The sequence below is a fragment of the Canis lupus genome, chromosome 28 (assembly GCF_003254725.2).
Source record: "Canis lupus dingo isolate Sandy chromosome 28, ASM325472v2, whole genome shotgun sequence".
Lineage (NCBI taxonomy): Eukaryota > Metazoa > Chordata > Mammalia > Carnivora > Canidae > Canis > Canis lupus.
The window spans coordinates 34,254,004-34,276,202 of NC_064270.1; the positions used below are offsets into that span (position 1 = coordinate 34,254,004).

Sequence of the window (22,199 nt, forward strand, 5' to 3'; positions counted from 1 at the left end):
GCACAGTATGCAGATGTGTGTATTAACCCCTTTATTCAGCTTCCAAAAGCCACTGCCTCTTTGTCACAACTGTTGTATTAAAAGCCAGTCATTCACATTTCACACTGTCCTTTCTAAATCTGAAAAGATCTTTTACAAAGCAGAACCTTTTAAAATTGCTTATAACAGATGATGGGAAGACAGACATCACCAAGTCCACCTGAAGCATTTTCAAAGAAACTGGCTACTGAAAGAAAACAAGTTAGCAAAATACATTTCTCTGGACAACATGTAAAGTTTTGGTTACAGATGAAAACCGAAAATCTGAATCTACCATCTCTTATGTAGATCTTATTCAGAAAAATGAGTTCTGTAATTGTCCCCAAATATATAAGCCATCTACAACTAACGACCCTACCTACATAACCATGTTATGACCCACTAATCCTTCTGTTCTTTTCTTTCTGTCCTTTTCATACTGTGTTCTGAAACCATTCCACTGATGAAAATGAACTATAGCCCTGGCTGGAATCTCTCTCATATAGGTAGACAGAGAGAGAGAGAGAGTTCTGTCCCACATCTAAACACACACCTTTTTAAAAGAGGTACTTTGGTTCCTGAAGACAAAGTTACTTTTTGATTCAAGAACGACATAAAACAAATTTATTTTCATTGAAAAATAACCATGCAGTGAATTTAATGATACCAATCTAACTCCTCTGATATAAAACGAGAGTTGAAAACAGCTCGAAGCGGAATGCCTATTGAAATCAGTGCACGTGACTCTGCACAGCTTTGTAACCGAACGTCTAGCACCATTGAGGTACGAAGCATGCCAGCTGGGACGGCATTGTGCACCACAAAGTGTGGGTTGTAAGCCTAAGTCCTGAGCACAAACCCTGGTTTCCAAGTTGGCAGGTGCTGAAAACACAGCAAATGTCACGCTTGCAACTCATGGATGGAAGAGCTCTGGGTAATGTAAGCTAAAAAGAACAGAGCAACAGTTAAAACTTATTTCAATTTGACATACATTTTTTTTTCTTTTTTTGGCAAGGTAATAGTAGCTATTGGTGTTATGTGCTACCAGAAAACACAAGCATGAAAAAACATATTGGAAAGTTTATGCATGATAAGTAAGCAAAAGTAAGTATAATGAAGGCTTTTCACTATCTATATTCAAAGTTACTGGCATATGCAAAACCTATCAAACCTATTTTACTATTTTAATAGTAACACTGAAAAGCGTAATTCATTCTTGACCTTTCCCTGATCTATTTATGATCTGAGCTGAAGTACTCTAATATCAATCACTATTAACATGGTTGGTCACCCATAACCTACATTGGCCTCAGTTACTCCACCAAATACATAGCTAAATACAAGTTACAGTATTTTCATACTGTTACACACTAAGTTTTACCTAGAATACATTTCAACAGCACACCCAGACTAAATGTTTATGCTATCACCTTCAAATGAAAACCATTTCCATTTTTTTCTTATATATCCTTTATTAGAATTTAGATATTGTATTTACAATATAAGCCCAAAATTTAACTTAATTTTTCTCTCCTGTCAACTATCTACCATATAAGTCACTGCCTCAAGAAAAATCTATTTTTAACTCATGCCTAGTGATATGCTCAAAGCTACTGCCATCCTGCCTATCCCCATAAAAATGAAACAGAGTGAATTTCATTTTCATTAGGGAAAAAGGAAACTGTGAAAATACATACAGTTTTTGATTTCACAGAGCCTGAATACCCAATCTAAAGACTTAATCCTTTGGATTTAAAATATCAAGAAGAAAAAAATCAGTCTCTGGCTCCAAAGAGTAAAACATCCCTGGGAGCAGTATGAAAAGAACATGTGCCTTCCAGAGTATATTAGCCTCTGAATTTCTTAACTTCCCTCAGCAGTTTGTCAACCTTCCATTTTAATCAAAAGCAAAGATGTTTTGTTTTATCGTATCCCTGAGGAACTAGCCTTGCCTATTTTGTATGCACATACCCTGCACCTGACCTGAAAGGGAGAACTGATATGAGAAGTTAGCTTGCTATTTTAAATACTACTTTACTCTTAACTTTCACAAAGAAACAAACAAAAAATTCTTGATCAAAACCAGGTCACTTACCCATTGTAGTACTGTTAAAGTACTTAACTTTAGTGAAGCTTTTATTACGTCTATCCTACAGACATATATTATCATACTGACCTCATTCTCTATAGAACCTTTTAAAAATATTTCAAAGATTTAAGCTCAAGAAAGTGACACTGCTCTGGCCAGCATTTCTCTAGTCACACTAAGCAGCCCAGGCATTGAAATATTCACCTACCCACCAATAAAAAGGTTAAATAAACAATTCTGAAAACCAAATGTTTTCTAGATGAGGACAATCAATTCACTGTACATTACAAACAATACAGTCAGTTCCAGTATAAACTAAGGTCAAATCAGATAAACTAAAGTATTATCCAACACCAAACTTTGAAATGTCACTGTGAATGGCACCGTTAACTCAACTTAAAACAAGGAAAATAAATATGACTCACTGATCAAAGAAATCAAATCTATATGATGCAAGGTGGAAATCAATGATAAAAATTTAGCCCACTGCTTCCTAGATACCCAGAAAGACCCAACTCCAACTCAGTTTTCATTAGTTGAGGGACCTGATCTTAGTTACCTTGTTTCATGTCACTGGAAATACTGCCTTAGCATGCAGACCTGTTGAGGGAAGGTGCACCGCGTCCTTAGCCGGTTCCAGTGCATCCACAGGAACATTTTTCCCACCAGACCTACTTTGATTACTAAATAATTACCACGTAAACAGATAATGATCTTAAACCTGAGTATTCTTAAGGAGTCCACTGAAACACATCGTAAAGAACATTCAGTGAAAATCTGGCATCCTATCCGGTCCTGTTTTCTTAGCTAAATAAAAAGGTGCTTCAGCACCAGCCCTATCTAGAGACTCCAGAAGGAGCTATACTCTTACTCACTTGTCTACCACTCCTCCTCTCTTCCCTCATCTAAACACTCTTGGAATACAGTTGAACTGAATACATTAATTCAGTGGTACTGAGGGGTAAAAGCTCAAACAAGTCCATACATCAGCTGCAACAGGAAGAAGGGTCCTTGGAGAAAAGCCTAGTTACTCGTGTGTGCTAGGAATTATGCTAAGCTGCTTCACACTGATTCTTCTCATTTAATATTCCTGATCCGGTGATACAGCAGGTCTCCATGACTGCTTCTCTCTCCATTACACCCAACTGCTTTGAAGAAAAGTTCTGAAGGGAAACCACGATTAAGTAGACAAGAGCCCATAGTTACAAGGCTTGAGAAGGGCAGACCACATACCACCTGCTCAAGCATGGGACTCTGTGTAGCATGAGAGAGTAGAATTCTCAGAACCCTGGGACTTTACACTTCTAAATGAGGTCATCTATGAGTAGGACTCCTTTGTGTTTCCTTAGGCCCAATCTTGATCTCTATCTTTCTATATGTAAAATTGAAGGAGACCAAACAATCAGACGTAAATTTCTGAGTTTCCTGAATAAAACATAGCTGTGGTCAAACAAATACAAACTGAATTATCAAAAATACATATCAAAGACAATCAATACCCAGATCTAAAGTTTACCAATGGATGTACAAAGATATCTTAGATGGAAAAATACATGATTTTTTCGCTCCAAATGTCTTATATGTACATATATTTCTCATACACATAGATACCTTGCTTTAAGAACTGTAAAGAGAGGGGATCCCTGGGTGGCTCCATGGTTTAGCACCTGTCTTCCGCCCAGGGCGTGATCCCGGAGTCCCGGGATCGAGTCCCACATCAGGCTCCCTGCATGGAGCCTGCTTCTCCTTCTGCCTGTGTCTCTGTCTCTCTCATGAATAAATAAATAAAATCTTTAAAAAAAGGCGGGGGGGGGGGAGCAGCCCAGGGTGGCTTACCGGTTTAGCCCCGCCTTTAGCCCAGGGTGTAGTCCTGGACACCCAGGACCGAGTCTCAGGTCAGGTTCCCTGCATGGAAAGGAGCCTGCTTCTCTCCCTCTGCCCATGTCTGTGCCTCTCTCTCTCTCTCTGTGTCTCTCATGAATAAATAAGTAAAATCTTTAAAAAAGAAAAAGAACTCTAAAGAGACCTAACAACCAATATTTAGCTAATTGGAGCATTTAAACTTCCTGTATATAGTGAAAATCTATTAAGCCCTTCTCTACATCTTAGATCAATTTCAGCAGATATTATGGACTGAATGTTTGTGTGCCCCCCCAAATTCACATGTTGAAGGCCTAACCCTCAATGTGATAATATCTGGAAGTAGAGCCTCTGGGAGGTAATCAGGGTTACATGAAGTCATGTGGATGGGGCTCTCCTGATGGACTCAGCACCCTTCTAAGAAGAGACACATGAGAGCCTGCTCCCACACTCTCTCTCCCTTGTAAGCATGCACAGGGAGGCCAGGTGAGCAGCCACCTACAAGCCAAGAGCAGAGGCCTCAGAATGAAGCCTGCCTTCCTCATACCTTGACCTTGGACTTTCCAGTCTCCAGACAGTGAAAAGTAAATTTCTGCTGTTTAAACCACCAGGTCAACGGCAACCCAAACTGACTAGAGGGGTAGAGGAGAACTTTAAATATCACCTACTGAACACCCTCATTTTACAGAAAGGAAAACTGAAGCCCAAAGAAGGAAAGCACCCTGCCTATATTACCATCATTTTTATCTCCCAAATTTAGTATTTAAAAAAATAATCATTTCTCTTTAATATTTACTCTATTACTTAACAGCTTTTAAACTCTGTGTTACTATAAAATCAAAGGAACGAAAATAAATTTCAAGTTCAGAAAATAATCTGATACCGCCCATGACAAATTAAATCATTAATCAAATGGACTTAGTAACAAAATAATTCCTCTTACTTGTAGCTCTCTAATATCTTTACCATAGAGAGATTCCAAGAGGAAACCTCAGAACACCTAAAGCAAGAAACCTCTGGAAAAGATGGACTTATTTCATAGTGAAGTCCAGAATGTAGATTTCCCCTCATAGTTTAATCTGGTTAATTACTTTTTAATTAAATAATAACCATGACAGTTGGCACTTTCAACTACAAAGCCATATGGAATTCAGTCCTATCTCTTGAACAAACTATGTTATCCATTCTTTGACCCAACTGGTTCTTTTCAAGAAATCAGAGCTTTCCTTCTAGACGGTGAGGGTTTCCACGAGGAATAAACAGCTCTGATTTGTGTACCTTGCCTTTGATTGCTTCTCAAAAATCAACAAATATTACTCTCATTCTAAACAAGAGCATAAAAGCAGTTTCACTGAATCACAAATGGGCCTCAAAGGTCACATTTAAATAAGACAACATGCAGTTTTTCATTCACGATTTCAGACCTGTCTTCTAAAACTTGTACACAGCTCTTTAATTCAGCCCAGTATGTTCTATTAGATGCCATATTATGATTTTCCCCATTCAGACTCCAACTAGACTTCTTGTTGAGGACATGGAAGGAAAACTTAATTATTGCTGGTTCAGTGCATCTAAATTTATTTCATTACCAGAATCAACAGAGTAGGGGCTAGATGCTGTCGCAGAAAGGCAGACGGATATGGAATGTAAACTGCTCCTTCCTGTACTCTTTCCCCGCCCACCCCACCCCTCAAAGTTCCATGGTTGGAAAGCATCCTAACTTTTTTTTTTTTTTTTTTTTAAGCCAGGATGTACTAAAATTAGATGGGAACAAAGGACTGACATTTTCATACTAGAGGAGGGGTGACGAGAAAACGTGCACTGGCAGCACCCACTCTCTTCTACATTTAGCTCCCTCCCCCTGCGTATGCCCATCTTTGACAAGCAGCGTGGAGGGCCATAGCAGGAGAGCGGCGACCATCCCAACTGCACTTCTATTCTGCTATAGTCACGGAGAATAATAAACTGCTTCATCTCTGAGTATGTTAATGAAGGATGAGAAATACAGTTAATGGTCCCTTTGTCCAAATGGGGGGTATTTTCATACTTCTTCCTAAGCTTCTCATATAATATCCAGGATATGCTAATTGCTGGTTCATGTATACATTTTTTGGAATTTGGGGAAACAAATGTGTTAGATTTGCTTTTCTTAAAAAGCTTCTGGACAGCATGCACAATAAAGATCACTAACATACTTATTTTCTAACATACTTATTTTCTGATGCAGTAATAACACGTATTTTAAACAGAACAAAAGAATTTATCATTTCTTCAGAATGAACCACTTAAAAATGAAAAAAGTACATTTTGATTTCTTTCTATCTTCCTCTAATAAACTGGGCAAGTAATTTGCAAATGCTCTAAGGTCCAATTGATCTCATGGTGCTCAGTCTTTCTTACAATGGTATCAGCATGACAAAAGTACATTATGCCAGCCTCTACATACAGTTTTTGAAGTTCTACTCCATAAAAGCAGGATATCGATACATTCATGTCTTGCGAATTACTATCTTTTTAATTTGGTTTCCCTGGGCCTAAACTACAGGTCTACACAGTGACAGCTCAAAATTTAGTTAGAGAAGCCCTTTTAATGATCAGTCTAATGCACTGAGTTGTAAAGATTTTTAAAACTCAGTAAGTACTGACTCAAGCTCTCTTTTTTCCTGGTTACTGGAGCCCATCTTGACATCTAAGCTGGAAATGAATGATCCTTCAACAACACTCCAGGGATTTTGCTAAGGTCATATTCAATCATTCATTAGGCTTCTTACCCCTCGCTTTTCAGAGTTCTATTGTAGAGCTGGTTTTATTCAGCATTTATGTAGCCTGTGGGCTTGGGTATTTGTCTGCTTAATGTTGAGTTTCATTTCTATGCCCCTAACATAGGAATCCATCAATTGACCAAAGAATTTCAAACTATTCTTTTACTTTTCCAACAAATTGCATGGTGTGTATGAAGAATAAATTAGCATTAATTTTCTTCCATTAACTGTTAATAAAACATGCTCATGTGCTCCCCCTTCATCTAAGGACATCTCTGTTTCCAGCCTAACAGAGAAATGACAAGGGTTTCCTAATTTTTTCCCACTAAGCAATTGTCCTTCAACCTACCATGCTCCTGGTCTCCCACAATCAAACTCTAGGTCATGGGCAGCCTCCTTCCAGTGAAGTGTCCTAGACAAGACTCCTTTCAGAGCCCATCAACACACCCCCCCCACACACAATTAGCTAAAGAGGTTACTACTGTGGAACACAAGACACTTGGTCTCTTGCTTTCAAAGCAGAAAGCTGTCTCTGGAGCACGTACACTCTAGTTCACAGTGCCAACAACAGGAAATCAAACCCAGGCCTCCCCAAGCAGCAGAATGCTGGCCTGGAGAGCAATTGAGTTTTCACATTTGTATATATTTTCATTATGGACTACCAGACACATACGTGCATGCATAAATACATAAAATAATTTAAGAAAACATAAATCAGAGTCTATTGACATAAGCAGGGATACTCTATTTCTTTGCATATCAATTTAAGGAAAATTATTTCAAAGGTTAGAGGCTACCATAGATACCTTAAAAATTAAGCTCTCTACTGCACTCCAGATGAATGTGAATTAAGGTCAACATAGAGTTCTAATTACAGTATCACAGAAAATTAAAAATATGTAAACTGAAACACATTATTCACATAAAGACTAAAAGTCTTTTGCACGTGTTTACCTCCCTTCTCCCCTGCCCCCCCAATAACAGAAAACTGCATGCATGTCACAGATGAAGAAGAAAGGCAAACTTGCTGCTACTACAATGGGGGGGAAAATCAATTCAAGGACAGTTTGTACTTATTTTAAAATGGCCTCAGTCAAGCTGCCAAGAGTAGTGTCAGGTTTGATTCTCATATGCATAAATGCCAGTCCCAAAAAGCAACTCTAACTTGTGCACCTGGCTTAAAACAAAATGTTCTGAAAACTTTCTATTTGTTAATTGGTGTAACCCACCCATTCAGCCTCAAATCCCTTCGGACAGGCCCGCACGCTTCCTACACACAGAAGCGCTGGCTATGCAGCAATAACATCATAATGAGAAGCAACAATGCCTTTCAGGCTCTGGAGAGAAACTTCGTTTGCATTTCAAACAAGTTTCCTCAAAATAAGAGTGTCTTTTGATGAAATAAAATTACAATTCCAACTTCTTATGCAGAGAAACCAGCACTTACTATGGAACTCACTGCTCCCTTTTATAACTGTATAATTTCTTCCAGTTACCCACATAGTCATGTGCTTAAACAAAACTCAGTTTAATAGTCACATATTTACGACTTGCTTCAGTAACTTGGGGCCATTTACTGGCCTGGTTTTTAAAGTGTGGCATTATTTGAAAATACTAATTTACTGTTAGCATTTTGGGACCTTCCATTTGTTCTAATTGCAACCTCTGAGAAGCCGGCTTCCAACAGGATTAACTGATAAAGGAGAGATGACAAATCCCTTCTCCTAACCTTAGCAACAGCTCCATGATCCCCCCCAAATCCTTCATCTTTGCAAATGGAACATACATACTCTGCCACGAGGGTGACTTGAGGAGCTTTTCAACAAAGGCCCATTCCAAGCTATCAGTGAATCAAACCCAATGTCTCAGTCTGGTGGCACAGAAAGCCTATTTTGTTAGAGTGGTGCTTTAAAACAGCATGCATAACAACTCAAAATTCTAAAAAAAAGTACTTCTACACTATTATCATATTTGACATCAAGAAACAATAATATGAAAACACAACAAAGACCAGACCTCCTCAATAAATTATAAACTGTTTTTCTGTGGTTTAAAATCCCTTGCGCAGTTTTTTCAATCAACACAATTTTTAGTAAGTTTAAATCACATATATTTTGAAGTAACATCTCACCCTTTACATTTTAAAAATAAAACCTTTTTAAGCAATGTTATTTGTGTTGAAAGCTTATGTAAATGTCTTCGGTTATCTTTTGCAAGGCAGGTAGTAATCTTAATAGTTGATTAATGTTGATCTAAATCAAACCCCTCTTCCCTCCACCCTGCCCCCACTCAGAGACAAAAAGAAAAGAAAAAGGATGGTAATGCTAGACTTACTCATTACTGGACTAACATCTGCCAAACAAACAAAAACCCAAGAGATTCAAAATGCTGAAAATCATCAAAAATTTTATCACTTAAAAACGTGTTTTGTGGCTCCAACATGAAAATATCAGCCCAAATACAAAAATGGCATTATATATTAACCTATCTCTTCAAAAACATTAATATGTAAACTGTTTCTCTTGCTAATTAGTCCTAACTAAAACATCTTTGTCCTCATGTCCCTGAAGGCTTATATATATATACACACACATATAGCTTACACCACCCTTTCACAAAAGAATGACACTATTCAGTTCTTGATTAGGCAAGTCTGTTAAGACAAAAGGGAGATGGAGAAAAGTAGTGAAGGATGACTCACTAACTCACAGTCCACAGACCAACACTGTCACCAAAAAGGAGCTGCAGAGCTTTGAAAATTCAACTACTCAATTCCTCTGACAGTGTTTTCTCTGGACCAGTCCTGGTTCCCCCACTGAACTGTAAGTGCCATTAAGGCAGAGACTTAGCACCTGGGAAGCAGAATATGCCAGAGGAAGAGAATGGGTTTTAGTCAGACCCAAAGAATCCTGCCTCCATCCAATACTAGCCTCTTTTTTTTTTTTTTTTCTTTTATTTTTAAGTAATCTATCTACTGTAGTGCTCCAACCCATAACCCTGAGATCAAGAGTCACATGCTCTACCAACAGAACCAGCCAGGTGCCCCAGTACTATCCCTCTGATATGAAGAAGCAGGAATAAATTAATTACATTCCTTGAGAAGAAGATATTTGGTGGATTCAGTGACTTAATACCACAATGCAACTTAACACCAAATAACAGATCTCTTAGTTGTCTTTCCTACTTCCTGTTTATCCTTCACAGTGTATAAAAGGCCATCAGCAGCAAAACACAAGCTCAGGATTTCTTGATCAACTCATACATTTATCTGATTCTGTTTAATTATACACATGAAAACTATGGCATTTTTCCCAGGTATTGGGTTTTTTTTTTAAATAACCACCTCCAATCTAAAATATTATACTTATTATGTTTCATAAACAGTCTAATAAAACACTAAGAAAGTTGGTGTTCATTACTCTGGCCCTGGAGTAGTTTCGTCAAATCTTAATGAGCAGCTATATCCAATTCAACTTTGACCAAGGCACAAAAACCAAAAATACATGCTTTCTGTAAATTCATTTACTGCTTTAAAGTTTACTTGTTCAACAGTTACAGGAAATTTGTTTTAATCAAAGAGAAAAATATTTACATTTCAAATACAAAAGAAAACTTTAAATGATTCTCAGTTGGTGTCTAAAACTCAACCATTCACATGTTCATATTTTTACCAACCCATTATAGCTATTCAACATGTGCATCCTGTGTACTTACTAAGCATTTATTTGCACTTGCATTTTCTGTGTCAGGTTTACTTTGATGTGGAGCTTCTTAATAAAGCTAACTGAATTTGTCCAGTGAAAAGTCTCATGTTTTCTGGAAAACCAATGCTGTTACACTGTTTCCAGATCTGCCTCCAAAGCTGAACGTGGGTGTTGGCAACTCTTCGAAAAGTTCAAATCCTGTCAGACAAGATTAAAATACTTTTAATAGGGACCCAGTCCCACAGTAAAGGGGAATGTGTATGAACAATGTACTTGCAAACCTTTTATGAAACCATTATGTTGTGATGGAATTTCACTGGATAATTTTTCAGTTCTACTGGATGTGCACAGAGGGGGCATACCCACTAACACTTTAAACTGAGCAAGGAACAGACAATCCCAAAATGAAATTGCAAAAGAGAGGCTCTCTATCCATCCCTCTTTCCCCCATGTCCTGTCTATGACCCCTTACACTCCACATCTCCCTCAGCCTGCTGTAGTTAGTAGGAAGCAGCTATCAAGTGCCAAGGTCTAACCAGGTATCAGGCGCTGTCCTGACTGCTTTATATGGAGTAACTCGATCTACATCACACATTTAAAAGTACTTAATACAGAAGGGTCAAACAATGTGGAAAGAAAATGAATTTGTAGAAGATGAAAAAGTTCTAGAGATAGGTGGTGGTGGCGGCTGAACAATTGGGAACGTACTTCACAAAACCGTACACTTTAAAATGGTTAAACGGTAAATCTGACTTTACATATATTTTACCACAACAAAAAAGAGTTCGTAACCAAAGATCAAGACCCAGACTGAAATAATAAAGGATCTGGGAAGAAAAGGAAGTATTAACTTTCAAAGCAGCGCAGTGGAACTTAAAAATTAATGTGGCTTCAAAAGTCCTGGGTTCAAGTTCCAACTCTACCACTTACTAGGTGAAGGTATGCTTGCCAGGATCCTCAGTTTCTATGCAAGGAGGTTACATATACCAATGCCCCTACCTACCTCACAGTGAATTTGTAAAGATCAAAATAAGATAACATGGCATTTTCCTGAACTATAAAATAAAATGGGGGATCCCTGGGTGGCTCAGTGGTTTAGCGCCTGCCTTTGGCACAGGGCACGCTCCTGGAGTCCTGGGATCGAGTCTCGAGTCGGGCTCCTGGCATGGAGCCTGGTTCTCCCTCTGCCTGTGTCTCTGCCTGCCTCTCTCTCTCTCTATCATGAATAAATTAAAAAAATCTTTAAAATAAAATGGAAATTTAACATTATTTTATTTTGTTTTTAAAATTTAAGACAAGCAAGACTGAGAAGTTAACCATGGAAAAGTGATAGGAGGATTAGTTTGGAGGGTAGATTTTTTTTCCTGGGAGGTGGAGGTGTCTACACTTTCTAAGCTTCTATGCCTTGAGCTTCAGCTGAAATAACTCTTACAAGCAAAATATATAAAAGGATATATATCACTGTATCAACTGGTCTTTTATACTTTGTTTCATCATGCATTCTAATTCATATTCTTAATCAAATTTCACCAAATCTTAACAAACAGCTATAAATTAAAATGCTCATTAAAATTGATCATTAGAAAACTTTTCCAAAGAAGGACAAGCCTAAATAACATGATATATTTTAATGCCAGAGAATGGAGCCACAGTGGTAAGTACGGGGGTACAAAGCCTGTTTTCTGAAATTTTACACATGCTTAAAATTCTTCATAATAAAAATTTTCAAGAGAAAATGGAGCTGTCTATGTGAATTTTCCAGGACTAGTCTTTTAAACTCCTTGGATTAACCCTACAGAACTGAAGTTCTTGTATTTTAATAAATAAAACACCAATCTTTAAAAGTGGTTGTATTCCAGTGATAGGTAACAAATTGAGTTATTTTAACCTATATGCTTTTTTGTGTTGGGGTTATTGATATTTTTCAATCTTTTTCAGAATGAATCTGAATGATTTCCATAGTAAAATAAGTTTTCTGAAGTCATTTTAATTCAGTAGTTTTAAGAAAGTTAGCTTCCTTGGATATCAAATTAGAACCACTATCTGGCAAATGATTTAAGTAAACCTCACCAAAACAAATGACAACACAAAATGTTTATATAAGTAGGGCTATAAAGGAAAAATGCAAGATTTATTTCAACAGTTTTATGTTTCGAATCAGGAAAGAAAAAAAGAACCTTCAAAGATCAGTGAAGCAAGCTTCACTCTATGCCAAAGGGACCGTGGAAGCCAATCGTGAGAAGCCACCAACAAGCCCCTCGGCAGTGATGCATGTATTCTGTTAGTGTTCTGTATCCAACTCCAAATTCCATATTCTCAGATACAGATGCCTAAAAAATGTCTTCAATTGTATGTGTTTAACATTTCCTATTGTAATATTTTGCTTAAATTCTGTACTAAGCTCTAAAACTGAATATAACTTAAAGTAGTTCTTAGACATAGACACAAATTTAAGCACTCTTTACCCAGCTAGAGTCTGTTCTTCATTATCAAAGACAGACAAATATGTTTTTGTCTGGTGGTTCCAGGGGTAAAAGAGAACACCTGTATTTAAAAACCAGGAAAGAAACTTGCCCTACACAGTGTTAACTTCGAGCATTTATTAAAACTGTCAAGCTTCAGGAAGAGGGAAAGACTATGGATACAGGGCCTCAACAGTTCTAAGGGAAACCAATTTAACATGGAAGATAGTAAAATTAATGGCATGAAATACAAGACAATAAATCACACGTAATTCTTGTTTTCCAGAGGCAATAATAATGAAACCACAAGCTCACATTTCAAGCCTCAAATACTTCAAGTTTTACATTATATAACCTGCCAAAGTCACTGAATGCACACAAAAGGACATGTGTTAAGTGTTCTCCCTCCTACTGCCTGTTCCCTTATTACCAAAAAAGAAAACAAACTCTAAGATAAAGTGCATATAGTTTTGTTATAAATTCATTTCCCATTAGCTTGTGGTAACTGAGGTTCAAATTTTATTTTATTTATTTTTTTTTGAGGTTCAAATTTTAACAAAAATTTAGTACCATATCATTTATTAATACTCCACCCTAAAAATTCCTCCCATTTCTTTAAAAAAAAACTTCATGCTAATCTAAAAAAGAGTCTGTGAAAAAAAACAAGCAAATACTAGTCCTGGATTCTCAAGGTACTTTCCCAGAAATGCCTGTGTGCTGCATGAATAAATTGGCAGGTAAAATATTCCTTAAAACATGCAAGGAACAGTCTGCCAAAGAACTCAAAATATTTGTGTATAGATTACAGATTCTCAATTCTCACAAGATCCCCACATATTAGACACAGCACTAATTATACTTTCCTAATGGAGTGAGAAAGGATCTTGTCTTGGCACCAAAGCCTTAAAAAAGGTAGATTACCTCAAGAATTAATAGGGAGTATTTCTAGTACAAAGTCCCTACTTTTTGTTTCTGTGCAATGTTAAAAATAATTGTTCTGTATATACTGAAAAAAAGATAAATCCTAAAACCTAAATGACCATTAGCAAGATACAGAAAGTATTTATAGAATTAAAACTCTCATGTAAGGTTTTTAAAAATACTACTTCCATTTGCACATTACTGATTCCTATTATCACTATCACCAGTAGATCAGTACACTAAAGTCTGAAGCACAATATACGTACTTACTGTTCGAGTCTCTAAATAAGAGATTATACCGCTTAAAAAAGAACTTAACTTTTATAGGCTCATAAATGTTAGTACCTAACTGCCAGGATTTCTTGGAAATTTTTAGAAAGGACTCTGGATCTCTGGATATTATTTCTTTGCCCTTTGCATTTACACTTGAGAAGAAAAGCAGGCAATTCCCACAAAGGGGACACTAAAACACTGTAACACCAATGGGGAAAAAAAAATCCTATTTAAGCACATGAAACCTAAGGTAAGCACACATTAACAACATATAGCCATTTACCTTCACTGAATTCATCTAGCAACTCTTCCTTGGTCCAATTACATGAGGTTATTAGAAAAAAGCCTTTCACGTTCAACACCCCAGAGAGGGATTTCACATACTGCTTCCTCTTCTCAATCGCATTGTCAGGATTAAGGCTTATGGCATCAAAAGTCCCTTTGTCAATACAAATATGAAATCCAGACAGCTTTGTGGAAAGATTCAAAAAGTCTTCTACCTATATTAAAAATCAATGTCTTATGAGAACAAGTAACACAATCTCTCCTGAATTTAAGTGACAATCTGTAAACGGTTATGGATAAAAAGACCAATTAATTATGATGGCATTTTACATATAATAAACATATTTTCAACTTTATAGCAAACTTTTACATGCTTCATCCCAAGATCATTAAAGCTAAGATTAGTAAGAGAGACAGGGTTTCCTGGACATTCCAAATCTCTACAAATTTGGAAATAAATGAAAGCCAGGTGTACTGCCTAATATCACCAGCACATAATAGAGCCTGCAAGCCTGGCTTACGAAAAAGTTATTTCCGTCAAAAAATAGAACATTTGAAATGTTTTTAAGATGATAAAAATTATGTGGAACTCAAACAGGTCATTAAAAATAAGATGATTTTTAGCTGATATTATTACAGTCGTGTGACTTACAGTAGATCAGAAGTCCCTCCACCCTAATTCAGCAGCTTATAAACCAACTAATGAATAAAACGAACGGCATAAAGCTTACGAAGTCAAAGGACTATTTAAACTGCAGCTACTTAACTTTATAAATATCATGCACTTTAGGTTGTGAAGGTCATACACCAGCATATCATTAATTTTCAATAACCTATTAATAATATTATAAGCATTTGAAACTGTGATCTGCCTCAATTTCATTTAATACAATAATTTGCCAATGTACTTCATTCTGAAAAGCTACTCTTAAAAAGTAATCAATTAGCTCATGATTATTCAAACTTAATACAGTAATCATAAATAGCATATTATCTAAAACTCTTTGATTTTAAAATGTAGATTCTATGTTTATTAGAACTTTTTTTTTTCCTCTTCCCACCAAAGTATTCATTATACCTGAAGCAAAAAATGGCTCCACCATTCCTGGGAGCCAAGTTTAGAGCTAAACGCCTGTATCAAAGTACTCGTTTATTCAACAAGTATATTATGAACACCTATTATAGGCAGGGTTTTTCAGTCACTGGGAATATAATGGTAAACAAAAAAGAAAGAGTCCCTGTATGAGAATACACTTTATATTCTCTAAAGGGAGACAGAACAAATAAGTAAGCCAAACGAATAATTTTAGATAAAGTGGTATGAAGACAATAAAAACAGAGTAATGAAGACAGCAGGGTCTGGGAAGAGAAATTTGGAAAAGATAGGAAAGGCCTCCAAAGGTGATATTTGAGCACAGATCTGACTGAGAGAAGGAGCCAAACAAGATCTGGGGCAAGAATATTCTAGACAGAGAATGGCAGGTAGAAAGACTGGAAAAGAACAGGCTAGACATGTTTCAGGAGCAGAAAGAAAGCCAGTGTGACTGGAATACTGGTGACAAAGAGGAAAACAGGTAAGAAATGAGGGGCTTTGTGAGGTGGGGTGGGCATTCAGATTCCATTCTCTACACAATGAGGAAGCCCTTGGAGGCTCATGACCAAGGCAGTGACAGGAGCTGATTGATATTTCAATAAATCACTCTGCTTGCCCTGTGGTAGTAGACAGTGGCGTGGCAAGAGGAGAAATGGAGGAGCCAAGTTAAGAGGCCACTGTAGCTGTAGGCAAGAAATGGTGGCAGCTCAGACTTAGGAGGAACAGTGGAAACAGCAAGGAATGATCACGTGTCTGATACACAAGACAAAACCAACAGAATGAGACATGGGACTTAAAAGAGAAGAATCAAGGACGACTCCTTGGGTTGGTTTTAGGCTAATACAACAGGTGAATGGTGGTATCAGTAACAGAAATGGGAAAGACTGGGGTAAAGCAGGTTTAAAGAGAAACTAAGAGTTTCATTTTGGACTACATGAGACTACTAGCTATCCAGGAAGAAGTGCAAAACACGCAGTTTTTAAATCATTCTAGAGCTCAGAGAAGCCTGGGCTAGATATATAAATCCAAGAGTCATCATCTCCTCACAGATCACAGAACACACACAAAAAAACTAAGTAATCTTTGGCAGCACTACACCACTTGATGTACTTACAACTTTTTGATCTAGTTAATCCAAAGTTAGCTATTATTTGTATTTGCAAATATGAGAGAATGAACACACCTGCACACAGAAAGAGAAGAAAATAACTTCCCCAAGCCAACTACATTGAAAATTTTAATAGTTACTTAAAAATGTTTCAATTTGGATTACTGATAATTAATCCTTAATTTGAGTTCAAAAGATAGTTAGCAAATATACTTTAGAAATACTTAAACTTTATAACTCCTATTACAAACAGTTATAGTAATATAATAGTTACCTTTAACTTAATGTTAGATAAACCCTCTTTCTCTATAATACTTCCAGAAAGCTGTATTGCAGAAGGAGAATAATCAATTCCAGTAATATTACAGAAACCAGATCTTGCCTAGAGACAGAGAAACAATTTTATACTTTAGTTTAAAATAAGGTTTTAACAAACTGCTTTGCTTATGAATTACAACATTCCTTTAGGACTGCGACTGTTTAATTTATTTAATAGATCAAGTGACATATACAATCCAATAATCTACAGTTTAAATTTTATTGTAGAATCTAAATAGAAACTAAGAATTTAAATTCACATCAAGTGACAATTCATTTGCTTTTATAGTATTTGAGTTCTATTTCAAAAGAAAATTCATTCTCTCATAGATAGTGAGAATGTATGTATAATATTTTGCCCTTAGTAGAAAAATAGAACATTAACTTCTGATATTAATATGCTCTAATTCACACATAAATCTATCATAAATTTTACTTAGCACAGTTAAGTTATATGAATAGATGAAATGCATACATAGTAAGTTCCTGAAAAATTTTCCTTCACTGTAATTCTAAATTACAATTTTCCACCAGTGAAGTGATTATTAATCACGTTACACTTTTTGTTTTCAAAATGTTTACAAAAACTATGTGAAATAGGTTGGGCAGGTATTAATATCCCCAAAAAATTAAGGCTCAGAGGATATTGAGAGTTTTGAGCCTAGGGGCTACTGGGTGGCTCAGTCAGTTAAGTATCTGCCCTCCTCTCAGGTCATGATCCTGGGGTTCTGGGATGGTACCCTATGTCAGGCTCTCTGCTCAGTGGGGAGCCTGCTTCTCCCTCTCCCTCCGCCCCCTGCTTGTGCTATCTCAAATGAAGAAATAAAATCTTTAAAATTAAAAAAAAGTTAAAAATAAATTTAAAAAAGCATTTTGAGCCTAGGACACCTGAGTGGCTCAGGTGGTTAAGCATCTGCCTTCGGCTCAGGTCATGATCCCAGGGTCCTGGGATTACACCCCACATTGGATGGCCTGTTTGGCGGGGGGTCGGCTTCTTCCTCTACCCCTCCCCACTGCTCATGTGCACGCTCTCTCTCTCATGCTCTATCAATAAATTCTCAAGAAAGAGAGAGTTTTGAGCCTAAAGCTATAGTCCCAGCAGTTTACAAGCCACATGACTGCACCTAGGATATGTGGAGCCTATGGCAAAAGTATGATTGCTCCTGGTCCTTACCCCAACCCCAACCCCCTAACACTATGCTGAATGTTTTTAGATAAGGCCAAAGGTAATTTCAAAGGAAATTTGAAGAGAAAGCAGTTGAAAACTACAATGTAGCCTGAAATTGTCTCCCTACTCTTCACTATTTACTCAATTTATTTCCGTCAAAACTTAACCTACACCTACACCTTCCATTAAGACTTCCCTGACTTTTCATCACTAGTGACTGATTCTAATCTAAACTCTAGCAACATACCAATTACATTCCACAGAATTTTGCTCCCTTTCATTATCTTTATTTTAATCTCAAGGTCTAACATCCCTGCTTCGATGCCAATCTCCAATTCTTCTAGGTGTCCCACTCCATACTCTGATCATTTTCTCCCAGTTTCTCTCAATTCCTTCTCTATCAGGAAGCCAGGATAATTCTGTGAATTGACTTTTACCAGTTCTCCTCTTATGTTTCCTCTTCTCACAATAGAACTTATAAAAAATATCATATATAGATGTTTTAGGTTTCTACAACAATCATCCAAAATCTCAAACTATCTCCAACATTTTTCACATTTGGTTTCTGGCACTCAGTGAAAAATAAGGACATTCAAGGTAAAAAAAAAAATGACGAGAAACCAAGGGGGAAGAAATGACATTAGAAAAGACTCACAGGAGGCCCAAATAAAATAATTATCAGAAACCAATTTTCAAATAAATGAAATAAGTGACAGTTCTTGGAGAATTCTGAGAATTGAAAACTATGACAAAGAACCAAATGAATAGCAGAAATGAAAAAAATGCAATAATTAAAGAGATTCAAGGGTGCCTGGGTGGCTCAGTGAGTTAAGCATCTGCCTTTGGCTCAGTCCTGGGACTGAGTCCCGCATTGGGCTCCTTGCTCAGTGGGGAGCTACTTCTCCCTCTCCCTCTGGCTGCCATTCCCACTCCTTGTGCTCTCTCTCTTGCTCTCTGTCCAATAAATAAAATATTTTTTAAAATAAGCAGATTCACAGGTCAGCTTGACAGTTGATTAAACACAGAAAAAAAATTAGTGAATTGGAAGAAAGGTCAAAAGGAAATACTCCTATTAAGCATAGAACAAAAGAATAGACAATTAAAAAAGCAAAGAATATGGAAAACAAAATATAACAGAGTATAAGATCAAACACATATATTTATATATAAGTATATATACAAGTATATGTAAATATATAAACATATTTATATATATAAATATATATAAATAAACATATATATATGTACACACACATATAAAATAGGAATCTTAGCAGGAGAAGAAAGGAAAACAGGGCAGAAGAGAAAATGGCATACAGGTAAGAATTTTCTAATACCAATGAAGGACCCCAAGCTTCAGACTGAGGAAGCAATATCAACCTAAACCAAGATAAAGAAAACAAAACAGGAGAAAAGGAAAAGGAAAAGGAAAAGGAAAAGGAAAAGGAAAAGAAAAAGCCAGCATAGTGTATCTGATAAAAACTAAAAAGAGGAAAATCTCAAAAGCATCCAAGGAGTGGGGGTGGGGAGACACACAGGAACAACAGACCACCTTCACTAGACTGACAATAAGACTGGCAGCCATAAGTCATAAAGAATGGAAGCCAGAAAACAGAAAAGGAAAAACAGCAATCTAAAATCATACACCCAGCGGGATGCCTGGGTGGCTCAGCAGTTGAGCGTCTGCCTTTGGCTCAGGGCATGATCCTGGAGTCCTGGGATCAAATCCAACATCGGGCTTCCTGCATGAAGCCTGCTTCTCCCTCTGCCTACGTTTCTGCTTCTCCCTCTCTGTGTGTCTCTCATGAAATCTTTAAAAAATAATAAATAAATAAATAAATAAATACATAAATAAATAAATAAATAATGCACCCAGCAAAAACAACAAAAAAATGCATCAAAAATGTGGATGAAACACTTAAAAGGCACAGAATATAAGCAATAGCTATTAACATCACAAAAATACAAACAAAATATGCACTACAGAGGCAAATATCAATGACCACCTATTAAATTCATTTAAAAAAAAACTAAGTTTGTAAAAATCTCTGAATCACAGATTATCAGAATTTTACTTTAAAGGAACAGGGCAGGGATCCCTGGGTGGCGCAGCGGTTTGGCGCCTGCCTTTGGCCCAGGGCGCGATCCTGGAGACCCGGGATCGAATCCCACATCGGGCTCCCGGCGCATGGAGCCTGCTTCTCCCTCTGCCTGTGTCTCTGCCTCTCTCTCTCTCTCTCTGTAACTATCATAAATAAATAAAAATTAAAAAAAAAAAATAAAGGAACAGGGCATAAATACGTTAGGCTTTCCCAGTCTACAGTCTCTGTCACAACTACTCAGCTCTACCACTCCAGCACATACACAGCTATAGACAATATGTATATGGATAGGTACAGCTACATTTCAATATTTTTTAAAAACAGGAAGGCCAGATTCGATCCTCAAACTCTAGTTTCCTGAACCTTATTCTAGGTCTAACTTCCAACCTGCAGAAAATACAGGGCGCAGAAAACATTTTAAATGATAGAAGTACAATTAGAAAATCTACACTGTGGAAAATCATTTGGGACTAATAAACTACCTTCTACAAAAATACACCACAAAGTAAGAAAAAGCTGCAGGGAGAAAAAAAAAAAAAAAAAAGCCTTAATAGACTATCAACTAACTGCAACATGTAGGCTTAGTTATAGAATAGAAAGAGGAGGAAAAAAAGTCCATGAACTTGAAGACATCAAATCTAATCAACAGAAAAAATGGGGGGAAAATTGAACAGAATCTCACAGACCTGTGGAACAACATGAAAAGGTCTAATGTTGCTATTTCCAGACTCCCCCCAAAAATGTTTTTCCCGTCAAAGAATATAATCATGAGGTTTTTCTTTTTTAGGTTGTTAATATGATAGATTAAATGATTTTCATATAAGGAACCAACAATGCATTCCCAGAATAAACCACATCATCCATAGTCTAATTCTGTTTATATATCCTGGACTAATTCCTCAAAAACTGCAAAATCCCTCTAATGAATTAACTTTAATAAGACTATAAAATATTCAACATCTGTTCTAGAAATAGAAAGGAAATCTCCTCAACCTGACAAAAGACATCTAAAGAATCTTAAGGCTAATACACTCCTCCCCCTTTTTTTAAAGCTAACACATCCTTAAAGCTAACACATCATCCTTAATGGTGAAATGTACACATAGATTGGATCACTAACACTGGAACAAGGCAGAAATGTCCTTTGTTAACACTCGTAGTTAACACTGTACTGGAAGCCCTACCTAGTGTAATTAGGCAAGAAAAGAGATAAAAGGCATACAAATTAAAAAAGAAGAACTGAAACTGCCCCTATTTATAAACAATAAGATAGTCTATGTAAAAAAGCTCAGAAAACCCACCAAAAAACTCCTAGAACTAATAAATGCAAGGTTACAGCATACAAGGTCAACACACAGAAATCAACCAGATTTCTAGCAACAAACAACTGGAAACTGAATTTCAAAAAGCAATACATTTAATACCCCAAAAGCATATATATATAATACAAGTATAAAAATATATACAGGATCTATATGCTGAAAAATGAAAAAATGCAGATGAAAGAAATCAAGAAGACCTAAATAAATGAAGAGACATACCATATTCATGGACTGGAAGACTCTAGATAGTAAAGATGTCACTTCTCCTCAAATTACAGATTTTAGTTCAATTCCAACCAAATTTTCAGCATGGATTCTCTTGTAGATAAATACAAATAGATTTTAAAATTTATTTGGAAAGGCAAGGGAATTGGGATAGCCAAAACAGTATTTGAAAAAGAATAAAATTGGCAGAATCACACTATTCCACTTTTAAGATTTACTAAAAGTTATGTTCATCAAGACAGTGTGGTGTTACAAAGGGATAGATACATATATCAATGAAACAGGATAGAGTCCAGAAATAGATATACAAAAATATGGCAAACTGATTTTTGGCAAAGATGAAAGGACAATTAAAGAAAGGGCAGTGTTTTCAATAAATGCTTTAAAACAAAGTGACATCTATATGCACACACAAAAAAGAATCTTGACTTGAGCCTCGTATCTTTTTTTTTTTTTAAGATTTTATTTATTTGACAGAGAGAGAGAGAG

The 22,199-nt window shown here is 36.5% G+C and overlaps 1 protein-coding gene across 6 annotated transcripts in view; it reads right to left on the bottom strand.

The window, feature by feature from the left end:
• Positions 1-22,199, bottom strand: part of EEF1AKMT2 (EEF1A lysine methyltransferase 2) — a 72,982-nt gene that overhangs the window by 38,529 nt on the left and 12,254 nt on the right. For 4 of the 6 annotated variants that reach the window (XR_007406880.1, XR_007406884.1, XR_007406883.1 and 1 more), the window contains exons 4-6: positions 16,850-16,957; positions 14,373-14,589; positions 10,444-10,631 (exon numbers count right to left, since the gene is read on the bottom strand). Coding sequence is in view for 1 of the 6 variants with exons in the window: in XM_025467567.3 (XP_025323352.1) it covers positions 10,537-10,631; positions 14,373-14,589; positions 16,850-16,957 (420 nt within the window). In the remaining 5 variants the exon portion in view is untranslated. Of the gene's footprint in view, positions 1-16; positions 963-10,236; positions 10,632-14,372; positions 14,590-16,849; positions 16,958-22,199 lie in introns of those variants that run through there. The other 2 variants (XR_007406881.1, XM_025467567.3) reach the window with 2 other exon arrangements.